The following is a 13,088-nucleotide window of genomic DNA, read 5'->3' on the forward strand; positions in this document are numbered from 1 at the left end:
TTGAAGTATGACCCTGTGAGACCCTCACACAGTCAGGTCCCTTGGATGGACAGGGGGTTCCCCACAGAGGGACGCCCCCATGGATGGAAGCCAAGCCCTCCTACTGCTTGCTCTGGTCGCCCACAGGCCCGGCGATGCTCAGAGCAGCCCATCAGCTCACCCCTGAGTATCCCCAAGTTCTCTCTGTAAATTCTAGATCAAGAGTCCTCTTACCAGAATCCTGTTCGGTTCCTGAGTTTTGGGGTCACTGACATCAGGACGGCCATCACTTAGACTTTCTCACAAGCACATCTGGCCTTGACTGTCATCCTGAATCTTGGGTAAAATTGGAAGCTGTGATGGAGAAGGTGGATGGAAGGGAGCAGGGTGAGGTGAGGGTGTGGGCAGCTCAGGGGTGACAGGGACTTGTTTTCCAAGGCCTGTGATAGCCTTGAGACAGATCATAAAGCCTCCCTGTGCCCACAAGGGGTGTCATAGCACTGCGCTCTGTCAGCATGCCCCTGGCTATGTAACCTGGGGTAAGTCACTCAGCTTCTCAGAGCCTCAGTTTACCCAACTGCAAAATGGGATGAAGTAAAGGGTGAATGCACACATTGTATTCACTGTGGGCCAGGCTCCACTTGAAAGGTGCCCAAGTGTTAACTCATTTGGTTCTCATGGCAACAACCCTTGGAGGCAAGTATGCTTGTTGGTCCCAAATCACAGGACTGTGGTGAGGAGGGAATGAGAGCATTTCTGGCAAGTGCTCGGAACCGTCCCTGGTGGAGAGGAAAACCTCAGTAGACCCTGGGTCTCATTGCATGGCAATACTGAGTTCCAAAGAGCCAGTCTGTTTAGCTAAACCTCTGGGGACAGGCAGAGTCAGGCAATAATTACTGAAAACCTACTATGTGCCAGGCCAGGAGATGTAACTATGACGAAGGGGCTCAGGTATGAAGCTCAGAGATGCTGGCTGAGGTCTTCCCCTCCCCTTTGCGCCTGGTTAAAGCCAGGAGGCCCAGCCAAGCGCAGAGAAAGGTCTGATGGGGTGTATGGGGGGACAGGGTGGTGGTGATGGTGGTGAGACATGGCTGCCAGGCATGCCTGTCGAGGGTTATCTGGGTTCCAGGCTCATCTGAGTATGTCTGTGCGTTGGCTGTGTCCATGTGACAGTGTGAACCCCTCACGGACTCCAAGTCATTCATCAAACACTTCCTGACACACCTCTGGCCCTGGCATTGGAGTGTAACTGGTAAGAGCCTGGGCCAGGATTGCAGCTCTCACTCACCAGCTGTGTGACCTTGAGCACGTCTCCTAACATCCCGGTGCCTTGGTTTGTCGCTTGTAAACTGGGAATCATGTCAGTGTACGTTGCATAAGGCAGTGCCTGCCCTAGAGCCAGCTCTGCTGAGCCCTGCGACTCTTGTCCACTGTGGACACGGAGGTGCCCCACTTCTGGGGAGACAGACGGTAGACATTGAACGGTGCCAGGATGGGGCATGTCCAGGGTGCTGGGCAATAGTGGGACAAGCTGTGCCTGAGGGAGTCAGGATGGCTTCCCCGAGGGGCCAAGTGGGCTGTGGGAGTTGTGCTGAGAGGGGGGCGGCAGGAGATGCCTGCACAGGTGGTGATGGCAGGTAAAGGGAGACCCTGAGATGCTGGCATGTGACTCGGTCGCACAGACAGCCATGCGGGAGAGTGATTGTATGGCTGCAGTGTGCTGGAGCGCAGGTGGATGTGTACATCTGTGAACCCCAGGAGAGCCGGGGCAGGGGGCTGAGGGGCAGGATGATACCCCTCAGGGGCCCAGACCAGGCTCAGTTCTGGCTGTGACCAGTACCTTTGAGGAGCAGCAGGTGGCGCTCCTGGCCTGCCCAGCCCCAAGATTCTACGGCCCTCCCCCCCCCCACCCTTCCTCCTCAGGATGTCAGGGAAGACGGGCTGCTGCTCCCAGAAGCCTCGGAATTGTCAGGAACGCCTGAAGATGGGCTGTGCTCACTGCCCACCTTGTACATGGAAACTGTCCTGATGTTCTCCCTGATAGCTAGTTTTCTGAGCCTTGCATACCTCCTAAGACAAAGTGCTCAGTACTTTTCAGAGTAGCCACTGCCATCTGTGTGGCCAGCTCCAACTGTTCTAAAGTCCTTCCTGACACCGAGCTGACATCTGGCCTTAACTCTACCCTTTGGGAGGTCCTCAGAACCAGTCTGTTCCCTGAGCCTGTGTCACCCCCCCCTCTGGGAGGTAACTGTCTCTACATCCAGCTCCTTACTTTAGAAGCATCATCCCAGCCACCTTTACTGAAGCCCTAGGACAATGGCAGGGAAGAGCTCATTTGCTCTTCACAACCTGGCACCTGGCACTGGGCCTGGTCCACAAGGCACTCAGTTGATATTTGGAGAACGAAGGAATGAATCCCGTGTGAGCCTTATTTCCATATTACAGTTGGGAAACTGAGGCTCAGAGAGGTAAAGTTACTCATTCACTGTTGTACTGCTCATAACTGGCAGAACAGGGGTTTGAACCCAGGTATTTGCCCAACCCCGAGTCAGAGGTCTTCAGCTCCAAGTTGTGCTGTCCTGACTAGAACCAGCTCCTTACATATTGGGCCCTGTCAGCCCCTCTCTAACCCATTTCCCCAATGTGCCCATGGGTTAAAATTCCGAAAGGAATTTGGGAATGAGATTTCCAGAGGCTGGGACCTCAGAATTCCTAGGGAATTTTGAATCTCAGAGTTGGAAAGTTTCCCTCCCTTCCTCTCCAGGATCTCTGCCAAGGGTAATTGGCCTGGCCTTACGTACCCTTTAGGGATGTGGCTCTTGCTCCCACTCAAGGAACACCTCCTAATTCAGCTCCACCTTATGTGGAGCTGATGTTTGTCTTCTGGACCTCCTCCCAAGGGCCCTGAAGGACAGTCCTGGGTCCCCTGATCCCCCAAAATCATGGCTGGTGCCTCAGAGTCTGCTCCTCTGGGAGCAGACCCCTGGCTCTCTCCCCTCTCAGTTCCAGCTGTCCTGGTTTCAGTTCCCTTTTTCTCTGGGGAATTGTTCCAGATTCAGTTCAATTCAGTCCCTATTTCCTGATGGCAGGCTCTGCACTGGGTGTCGGGACACCAGCAGAGAGCAGAGATTTCCAGCCTGCCATCGTTAGCAAATAACCTCCCCTCTCAGGGACTCAGTTTCCCCTCGAGGCAGTAGAGATGATGACAGTAGCTATTTCGTGGAGCTGTGGAGAGAATGAAATGAGATAACCTACGTAAAGCACTTGGAGCCACGCCTGGCATGTGGTCAGGGCTTAATAAATATTCACCCCGTTTCCACCCAAAACACCTGGGTGGGGTGAGCTCAGATGAATAGGAAACACATTCATTGATTCAACAAATTGATGTTGAGCCCCCACTGTGTGCCAGTCTCTGTGCTAGCAGTATTGAGGACACGGAAGTGAACAAGACGACCCCAACCCTGCTCTCCTGGAGCTCCTGTGCTCCAGGTGGAGACTCAGATGAATAAGTAAAGTGCATGGGGATAAGTACATCAGATGGGAGTAAGGCCATAGAGACAAATGCATAATGACCCAGCAGGGCAAAGAAAAAAACAGCCATTCAGGGACATACTTCTTACACCACCTGCACTGGGGAGGGTGGCATCTCCATTCTACCTGAGGAATCTGAGTCTCAGAGAGGTGGGGCGGCGAGCCGGGTGGGGAAGCAGATTGTCCTCTGCAGATCCAGTGACAGGGCCCAGAAGTCAACCCCCAGCAGATGCAGAGGGGAGGCTGAGACCCAGAGAGGGCCTCCTGGTCTGAGGTCACCCAGCCTGTCGGTGTCCTGGAGACGTCAGTGGTCTTGGATGACCAGGTTTTGGGAGTGGGTGATGGGCTCTGGGAGAGCCATGTGAACCAAGCCCCTAAGGGAAGGCTACTATGGTCACACAAACGCGACCCATTTCCTGAGACCCTCAAAGGAGCCAGGACCGACCCCCACCCCCCATTTTCACGCGGGATCCCTCCCTTCCCTCAGGACAGCCCGAGGAGGCGCGTTCTGTGGGATCCCCACTCTCCAGTCCGAGGCTCAGCGTGGCAGGGTCCTCGCCCCAGGTGGCACAGCGCCCGACTGAGCCCCGCTGCGCCCACTGCGGCGGGGACGGGCTGCGCAAGGGCGCGGGGCACGCAGGGGCCCACCGCGCGCGGGCTCCCGGCGAGGAGCGGGGACGCGGGGGACGGGGCGGGGCGACAGGCGGGGGCACGGAGAAGGCGGCGGGCGCGAAGGCGGGGCCCGCCGGCGGGGGGCGCGCTCCGCCCCGCCCCCCGCCCCGCCCCGCCCCGCCCCCCGCCCCGCCCCGCCCCCCGCCCCGCCCCGCCCCGCCCCCCGCCCCGCCCCGCCCGCGCTGGGGGCGGCCCGGCGGCGGCAGCGCACGCTTCCTGCGGGCGCCGCGGCTGTGGGCGCGGAGCCGCGAGGCGGAGCCGGGCGGCCGAGCCGGGAGCCCCGAGCGAGCCGCGCGTCGGTCCAGCCGCCGGGCCGCGCCGCCGCTGAGCAGCCGCCCCGCGCCCGCGCCTCGGGAACAAAGGCGCCCGCCGCCGCCGCCGCCATGAAGCCGGGGCCACCGCACCGCGCCGGGGCCGCCCACGGGGGAGGCGCTGCGGCCGGGGCCGCGGCCGGGTCCGGGGCCCGCGGGCTGCTGCTGCCGCCGCTGCTGCTGCTGCTGCTGGCCGGGCGCGCCGCGGGGGTGAGTGACGCGCCGGCTCGGGACCCCGCGCCACCCGCCTCCCCTCCCCCACCGCGTGCCCCGCCCCGCGGGCGCCCCCCCAGGGCAGCGGGGGGGGAAGGCCCCCCCGCCGCCCGGCGCCTTCGAGGAGCTGGTCCCGCCTCCTTCTGGGACCCCCTCCCCGGAGGGAGGCCCGGCGAGAAGCGGCTCCGCTCCCCCTCTTCGGGGGTCCGGGAACCCGCCTCCCCGCCGCTGAGGGGCGCGGGGAGGGCCTGGCCGCGGGCTGGGGGCGCCGGGCGCGGGGCCAGGGCGGGGTGTGTCTTGGGTCTGGATTGAACGTGGCTTTTGCTCGTGGGTGTGCCCAGACCGCGGCCACTTTTAGGGCATCGAGTCTGTTCTCCCTACTGGGGGAGGGTGCGCATTTGGTGCCTCCGAGGGTCGATTTGATGAGGGCACTGGTGGCCCAGAGAGGGGGAGGGGTGGAGGGTGACTTGTCTGAAGGTGACCTGAGGGGGTGAGTGAGGGTGACTCTGTGTGTGTGTGTGTGTGTGTGTGTGTGTGTCCCCCCACTTCATTGAAGGGTGTTGGGACCTGTGGGTGTGTATGGGTGAAAGGGATGGGTGGGTGCCACCAGGTCCTGCCTGTGTGTGTGTGGTCGTGTGAGGGTGACCCATTGTACATGGTGTGTACCAGTGACAGGGCTGGGTGATGGTTGCCCATGGCTGTGTGTGTGCCTGCAGGGGAGAGTGTGTGGGAGGGGCGTGTGCCTGGACACAGGGGAACGTGTGTATGCGTGCATGGGTGTGCAGGTGCATGGGTGACCCTGTGCATGGGGCATGTACCCCTCGGGGCCAAGTGTGAGCAGGTAGAGGGGTGTGTGTATGCATGAGGTCACTCCTGAGTGTCCCTTTGAGTGACCAAGCAGCTGGGGGGTTGAGCTCTGTCCCAGCTCCATCAGGGGAGCTGGAGGAGGAGGGTATAAGGAGGAAGGGCCATCTCCCCGGCTTGAGGAATTCAAGTCTCAAGTGAGATCCCCCATGGGCACATGTCCAGAACCCCGACTGTGGGTGAGCTGGGGGTTTCTAGGCCCAGTCACCTTGGTTCTTTCCAGGAGCTATGCCTGTCCTCTATTCCCCAAGCTGAAATGGACCCAGGCTTCCTGGGCAAGCCCTGAGTGCCCACCCTACGCCTGCAAATCTCCTTGGGTCTCAGTTGACCAGTCTGTAAAGGAGGAGGAGGACAGGCAGGGGCTCAGAGGTTACTTCTCAGACAGATGGGCCGCTCGCCAGCCTTCTCCATCGGGGAGCTGTGAGCTGGGGGTAAGGGAGTGTTGAATGCCAGGCTGGGTACCTGCCTGGTGGCCAGATGCCTCACCCCAGTTCCCCCCTACATGGAGTGAGAAGAGGTCCCTGGAAGCAAGAGAGACCCAGTCCATCCTAGCAGCTGGGTCACTTTCTGAGCTACACTTCTGGAAATCAAAGATTTGGAAATCACACAGCCTTGGGTTCAAATCCTGCTACTGCCACTGGTTTGTGGTGTGACCTTCGACAAGTTGTCTCACCTCTCAGAGCCTCCATTTTCCCCTCTGCGAAATGGGGCTAATGAGACCTTCCTCAGAGATTAAATGAGAAAATGTGTGTACGCATCCTCAGAAGGAGCTCAGTAAATGCTTGGTATATAGATGATAGACTTGGAGGTTTAGCAGGAATCCTGAGCTGTGTGACCCTGGGCAAGTCACATCCCTTGCTGAACAACAGTTCCTTATCCATAAACCAAGGCTAATAATTAATGCCCCAAGTGGTGGTGGAAGGCATTAAATGAGAGCACATGCAGTGACATGCTCCAGTGTACTGTGGGGCTCAGTGAGGCAGGGTGACCCTGGATCTGAGGGTGAGGTAGTGTAGTTCAGACCCAGTGCTGGGTGGTAGATAAAGCAAATCCATGGGCTCTGGGCCAGGAGGCTAAGATGGCTGGCAGACTTGACTTGGAGGACAGGAGGTATGGGGCTCCAGGTGAGGGGGGAAGTCCCTCTCCAAGCGTCACACTTCCCAGGGGTCAGGCTGAGGAGGAAGGGCCTCACTTCATCAGGCCTGGGAAGCAAAGGGTAGTGCCCAGTTGCCGGGGATGCCACACCAAAGGAAGAGGAGATGCCTGCAGGAGGAGGGACTCAGATCAGAAGAGCCCCAAATGGGTGGTTCTAGCAGCAGCCTCCATGGTGGGTCCTTTAAGGACATCAGTGGGATGGGCAGTGGCTGGCTCGGGGCAGGGGAGGGACTAGATGACTCCTAAGTTTGCCCACCACCTTGAAAGGGAGTGTGTGTGTCTGGGGGAGCTTCCCGGGTGACCTCAGTGCAGATAGTAGGTCTCATGCGTGCTGGTGAGTTGGGGTGTGTGCGTGAATCTCTTGGCATCTGCTTAGGGGAGTCCTCTCCCCTGACAGACAGGTGACTGACTCTGAGGGACACTGTGCCGTCAGGGCCACCTCAGCTGCTGTACTTAAGTCACCACTCAGAAAGGCTTGAAATGTGGGGATCCTGGAAATTTGAGCTTTTAAACATGTTCTTTTACAACAAGCTCGGGGCTGGGAGGGATTACTCTTCATCTTGTTTGAATAGTCCCAGTGGTAGGAGTTCACTACTTTTGTTTGTGTGACCTTGTGAAGGTTACTTACCCTCTCTGAGCTTTCTTTTCCACCTCTGTAAAATGGGGAGAATGTGAGAATGAAAGGGGTGAAGCTCTTAGCACAGTGCCTAACACTTAATAAGTACTCAATTAATGTTGATTTCTTGTGCTCTTACACAGTTGCCATTCTCTGGTTGTGAATGTGGTAGAGGTGAGAAGTGGAAGGGTGAGGGACCATGGGGCCGGGAACTCATTCTTGGGCATTCTTTTGAAGCCCCACCGCCAGGCCTGGGGCTTCCTGCTCCCTCCCCACGCCCACCATGTCAAGCATCTGGGAGCTCCCTGCTCCCAGCCTCCAGCTGCTCCAGTTGACTGTGAATGTTGGGTTGCCAAGGGCAAGATTGTCCTCACTGTAAAAATTAAAAGTTGGGGACCCTTGGGCTGTTCCAGGCCAGGCCCTGACACAAGGACAGCACAGGGGTCTCCGACCTGCTAGCCCCCCAGGTGACAGGGGCTTGGGGACAGACACCTGCTGTGTGACTTTGGGTAAGGGATTTCTCTGTTTCAACATCCTCATCTGTCCAATGGGGACAGTGACAGTGCCAGCCTCACAGGGATGGTGAGATAAGAAAATGAGCTCCTTGGGGAAAGTTAGCACAGCCTGCTCTGCAGGGAGCTCTCAGGAGGGAGCCTGGAGGGGTCAGGGAGGGTGTCTGCAGGAGGAGGTTCTGAGCTAAGCCGGAACAGTGGTCCCCACGTGACACTGAGCAAGCTGTAGCCTGCCCTGACCCTTGGCTTTCTTACCTGTCACCTGGGGACAAATCCTTGACTTCTAGTACTGTTCTTGGGGGCTTACAACATCTTCATGGCAGAGTTAGCATTAGAACCTGCTACCTGCCGCTCCCCAGGGAGCAGCACAGTGCCTCCAGCTGCGAATCCAGTGTCTCTGATTCCCCGGATGGGGGCTCGGTGTGGGGTTGAGCTCTGCTGGAGAAAAGAACCGTTTGGCCTTCTGAAAACAAATGGCTCCTCCCATCTCATGGATTGGGGCATGGGGGTGCCTGGGGGTCCCAGGGCAGCACTGGGGCAGGGCAGCAGTGGGTGAGTGAGAGGGGTCATCCTGAGGGAGAAGGGCGAGACAGAGCTTTTTCCTCAGAAGCCAGGTCCTGCCGCAGGCAGACACCCCTTCCGTTGGAGCTGGGACCTTCCCCCAGAGCTGCTGGGGGAAGATGGATGGGTCATTCTAGAAGGAGCTGCAATAGGATTCCTGAAGGCTGGAGCCAACTGGGGTAGCTGGGGATGGGAGGTGGCTAATTCTCCATGCCCCCAGCGTGGCAGGGGCTGACAGTGTGATTTGGGAGGCAGGCTCCACACCTCTGAGCGCCTGATAATAGAACCAGCATTTAATCCTCATGATAATCTTTGGAGGTAGGAATTATTAGGACCCTCATTTTACAGAGAAGGAAACTGCGGCACAGAGAGGTTAAATGACTCGTTCAGGGTCACACAGCTGGAAAGGGGCAGAGCTGGATTGAGCCAGGGCCTGGCAGGCTAATAGGATTGAGCTGTATTCCTTCCTAATTTCATCCCCTCCAGCTGGTGATTTTGGGCAAGTTACTCCACCTCTCTACCCCCAAATTGTGCCCATGTGACTACGTTTCAGAAGTGCCTGCTCTTTGCCAGGCTCTGGGCCAAGTGTGTCTCATATCTTTTCTCATTTAATTCTCCCCCAGCCTTGAAGGGGAGAGATGCTACCACATCTTGCAGGTGGGGAAGGGGGAGGCCTGGCCCTGGGGCTGTTGCTCCTCCACCACCTCCCAGGGCTCTGTCATCTTGAAATGGGCTATTGTGAGGGTCACTGGGGATGGATTCAGGGAGAGTTTTCTGTGTAAACTGTTCAGGGCTGTCAACAAAATTTTGTGTGTGGTCGGGGCGGGGCTCATGTCTGGGTCATGTGATCATGGCACAGGCGGGTGGAAATGTTTAGAACCTCAAGATGAGAGGAGTCTAAAGAGCCACCATTCCACCTGGATTTGCACTGGATGTCCTCAGTGTTGGGGTTCACTCTCTGTGTAGGTGGGCAGACCTGCCTTTAATCCCCTTTGACCCTTAGAAAGTTGTTGTGTGCCCAGATTTACATCTATGCTGCCCCATCCTTGAGGCCTTGCCCCACTGCACATGAGGTTCTCTGTGGCTTGAGTGACTGAGGCTCAGAGAGGGGGAGTGACTTGTGGAAGTCACACAGCAGCCAGAAGTGTCAGAATGCTTTCTTGATAGGCCATGAGCTTCCCGGGGCATTCTCTGTGGTTACCTTGTTTTTGCTGAACCCCCTAGGCCAACTTTGTGTCTGGCCCAGAATTGAATGGTTTGAATGAATGAATGAATGAATGAGTGAATGAATGAATGAAAGAAGGAAGGAAGGAAGGAAGCCAGGACTGTGAGCTTTGGAGCCCCGGCTGGGGCTTTGTGTTCTCTCCTCTGGAGGTGGGTTGTGGGGACAGAGAGGGACAGTGAGGCTGGCAGAGTCCTGCTGGGTCCCAGGCATGTACCCGTGGGCTGGCAGGCGCCAGGGGGCCTCATGGGGTGAGCCTGCGGTCTGAGTGCCAACATGCGGCCACCACGTCTGGGTGGGATGCAGCGCTGTGGCTCTGGGCTCCAGCCCAGCTTCTTGGAGCCCTGTGATTTTGTGTCTGGTGGGGTGGGGTGGCCGGAGCCAGGAACTGTCCCAAGGCCCAGCCCCTTGCTTGCACCCACCCCAACCCTCACCCCAGTACAGAGCAGGGTCCGGGCTGGTCCTTGACCACCTGGCTTGGCTTGATGTCCCTTCTAACGGTCCACCACATCCTGGGGACATCAGGCCAGTGCTGGGTAAATATTTGTTGACTGACACCCCCACCCCTTGCCTTGGCTCCCAGCCTCCCAGGATTTCAGGAGGCTGGGTAGTCTTCACTTCCGGCCCCCTCCCTCCAGAGCCGGCCCTGGCCAGAGGGGCCGCTGCTCCCCTCCCCCACTGACCAGGCCTATTCTCAGCTCCAAACAGGAAGCCATGATTATAGGGGGAGTCTGAGCAGCAGTGGCTGAGGGCCTGGCTGGCGGATGGGGGTGGGGGGAGCCCCTGACGAATAATCTGGCCCCTTTCCTACCTGGCTGCTGAGGGTGGAGGGCACAGCTGGCCTTTCACACCAGGTGGAGAGGATTCTACAGCATCCATACCCCGGGGGCTGAGGTCTGCCTTCTTCCTACCCCTGGGTTCCCACCTGGGCCTTGGTGCTGTCTGTTTTGGGGTCTTCAAACCTGAGGGTGCAGCTAGAGGTAGGAGGAGGAGCAGGGGCCCAGGAGCCAACTAGATCAGGGTTGAAATCCTGCTTGTACCAATTTCTTGTTACGTGATCTTGGCAAGTTCACACAACCTCTCTGAGCCTCAGTCTGAACTTCGTTAAAATCACCTGAGACTATAATACCTTAGCTTCAGAGTTGTTTGGGAATGAATAACAACATGAAATAATCAAGTGCCTGGTACCGAGTGGGCTGCTCCTGCAAGTGCTGGTTTCTTCCCTTTACCTGCCTCGGTTTTGGTCTTTTCCTGCCCCTCTCCTGGTCTCACCGAGGAATTGCTTTTCTGGGGTGGGGGCAAGGTTTTCCCTTGGGGAGTGTGGGAACCAAGTCCGAATGATCACAGATGACCTAAAGCAGAACCGTGGGGGTGGGGGCCACCCTACAAGGCAGAACTCAGGTCATGACTCCCAATTGGAGCAGGCCCTATTTGGGTCAGGTTAGAAGAAGTACTTTCCAGGGCCTCACGGTGCTGAGTTCACGGGGAATTTGGTTCTCTGCAGCCGTTGGCAGCCCAGTCTGACACCAGAGGATTGGACTTGATGATGACTCTTCAGGCTCTTCTAGTCCTGGAACCCCAGAGAGACCTTGTGTTTGCAGCACTAGCCCAGGACATGGTGACACTGGCTTCTTTCCATTTTACTCCCAGCTGGGAGCACCTCGGCGTGTTTTGTACATCATAGTCAAATAAGACTGGGTCTTATCTTAACTTTTGCTCCAAAAGACTCATTAGAGCTAGTCTGGCTAGGTCTTATTTTCGCGGAAACACGGTAGGGGAATCCTGAAGCCCAGAGATGGCCTGGTCCTCCAGCCCGAGATGGGCTCGTTGAGCCTTTCGACCACTCTTGGAAGCTGATGATGTTCCCCTCACTTAGAAGAAGCCTCCGAGATGTTACGCCATCTGCTAGAGCTCACACTGCCAGGTACTGGTGGAGTGGGTGTTTCGTTGCCACTTTACCTGCTCTGGACTTCTGTCACATTGCTGCTTGTGTCATCACACCCCATTCTGGGCCAGAGTTTTCCGAGATGGGCATGTGGCGGGGGGGTGCGATAATGCTGATTTGGGCCTTCATCTGCTTCCAGAATAGGCCATGAGCTTCTTTTACCTGGGGCCAGCCTCAGCCCAAGGGCTCCTAGAACTCTGTACCCCCTGCACTGCCAGCCAGACCCCCCTCCACCCATCTGGCTCTCCCCCCCCCCCCCCCGCCCCGCCCCGCCCTTTCAGCCCTGCTCGCCAGCCCAGACTTTAATAAGGGTAATTTAGAATCAATCACCAGCAGGGTCTGGGAAACCTAATTGCAGCAAACTGATTGCCAATTTGACTGTGGGCACCAGGGCAGCTCATTAGGCCAGTCCCCCTCCCTGGGCTGGAGTTTGGGGGGGCCATGTGAGGGCTGAACAGGCAAGGCTCCAGGAGGGCTGGGGTGCTGTTATTCTGGGAGCAGGAGAAGGATAGTCTTGCTTCTTGGGGTGCCTGGCAGAACCCATGTACCGCCTTCCTCTCCAGGGCCCGAGGCTGGGGTGAGGGTACCCATGTCCATCTCTGCCCCTCACTCAGCCACCTCATTTATTGTCCCCTCCGCAGGGCCAGGTTGCTGTTGAGGGTGGGGTGTCAGTGTCTGCAGCTGAATTCTACCTGGTTCATTCTCTCAAGATGCTCTCTGTGTTGGTGAAACAGGCACAGATGGTGACGACGACGATGATAATGACCAACACTTAGTGCTACATACCAGGCACAGGTCCAGGGGCTTCACAGGCTCTATGTCAGTTCTCACCACGACTCCCTGAGCTAGGTATTGTCACGCCTTGTTACAGACGGGGGCACAGAGGCCTGCGAGGTGAAGCAGCATGCCCAAGGTGAGGCAGGTAGCAGGCAGCTGGGGTCTGTGCTTCCCGAGGTGTGATGTTCGGGGGCCTGAGGGGGCATGTGGCTGGGTGGGCGCATGCACCGGGGCCTGTCTTTTGATTGATTAATTCATCCATGCTGCAAACACGTATTGAGCACCTGCTGTATGCTGGGCCCTGTGCTGGGGGCTGAGGCGGTGCAGGCAATCGTGCGTGTGTGTCATGCGTGGTCAGTGAGCCTTGCTTGGGTGGGGTGTGTGTTTGTGGCCGCTGTGTTGTGCCTGTGTGAGGTTTCAGGAGGGGGCATTGAAGAGCAGCAGGGAGGGAAGCCCTGCCTCCCCCTTCGAGACAGGTTCAAATCTAGCTGTGTGTGCCACAGGGGCAAGGGAACTTGGACTAGTGCCTCCTTGACGCAGCCGTAGTCTCCCCTGGCCGTGGGCCAGTAATGCCTCACTTGCTAGGCCGGGGTGAAGGGTAGTGTTGGGAGAGGTGCAGCTAGTTAACTGATTGGTAGCAGGTTGAAAGTAGGGTTTCCAGGCGGGAATTCCCACCCGTTCGCAGGAATTTTTTCCGCTTTCCCGTTCCCAAATCCCGAGATGTAAACGG

The 13,088-nt window shown here is 57.6% G+C and overlaps 1 protein-coding gene across 1 annotated transcript in view; it reads left to right on the plus strand.

Annotated features, from left to right (window-relative positions):
• The first annotated feature begins 4,486 nt into the window (after nt 1–4,486).
• The window catches only part of SDC3 (syndecan 3), a 38,278-nt gene continuing 29,676 nt past the window's right edge, over nt 4,487–13,088 (plus strand). The window contains exon 1 of the mRNA XM_081054908.1: nt 4,487–4,703. Within this exon, the coding sequence (XP_080911034.1) occupies nt 4,566–4,703 (138 nt within the window). The 5' untranslated portion in view covers nt 4,487–4,565. The remainder of the gene's footprint in view (nt 4,704–13,088) is intronic.

The sequence above is a fragment of the Rhinolophus hipposideros genome, assembly GCF_964194185.1.
Source record: "Rhinolophus hipposideros genome assembly, chromosome: 8".
Lineage (NCBI taxonomy): Eukaryota > Metazoa > Chordata > Mammalia > Chiroptera > Rhinolophidae > Rhinolophus > Rhinolophus hipposideros.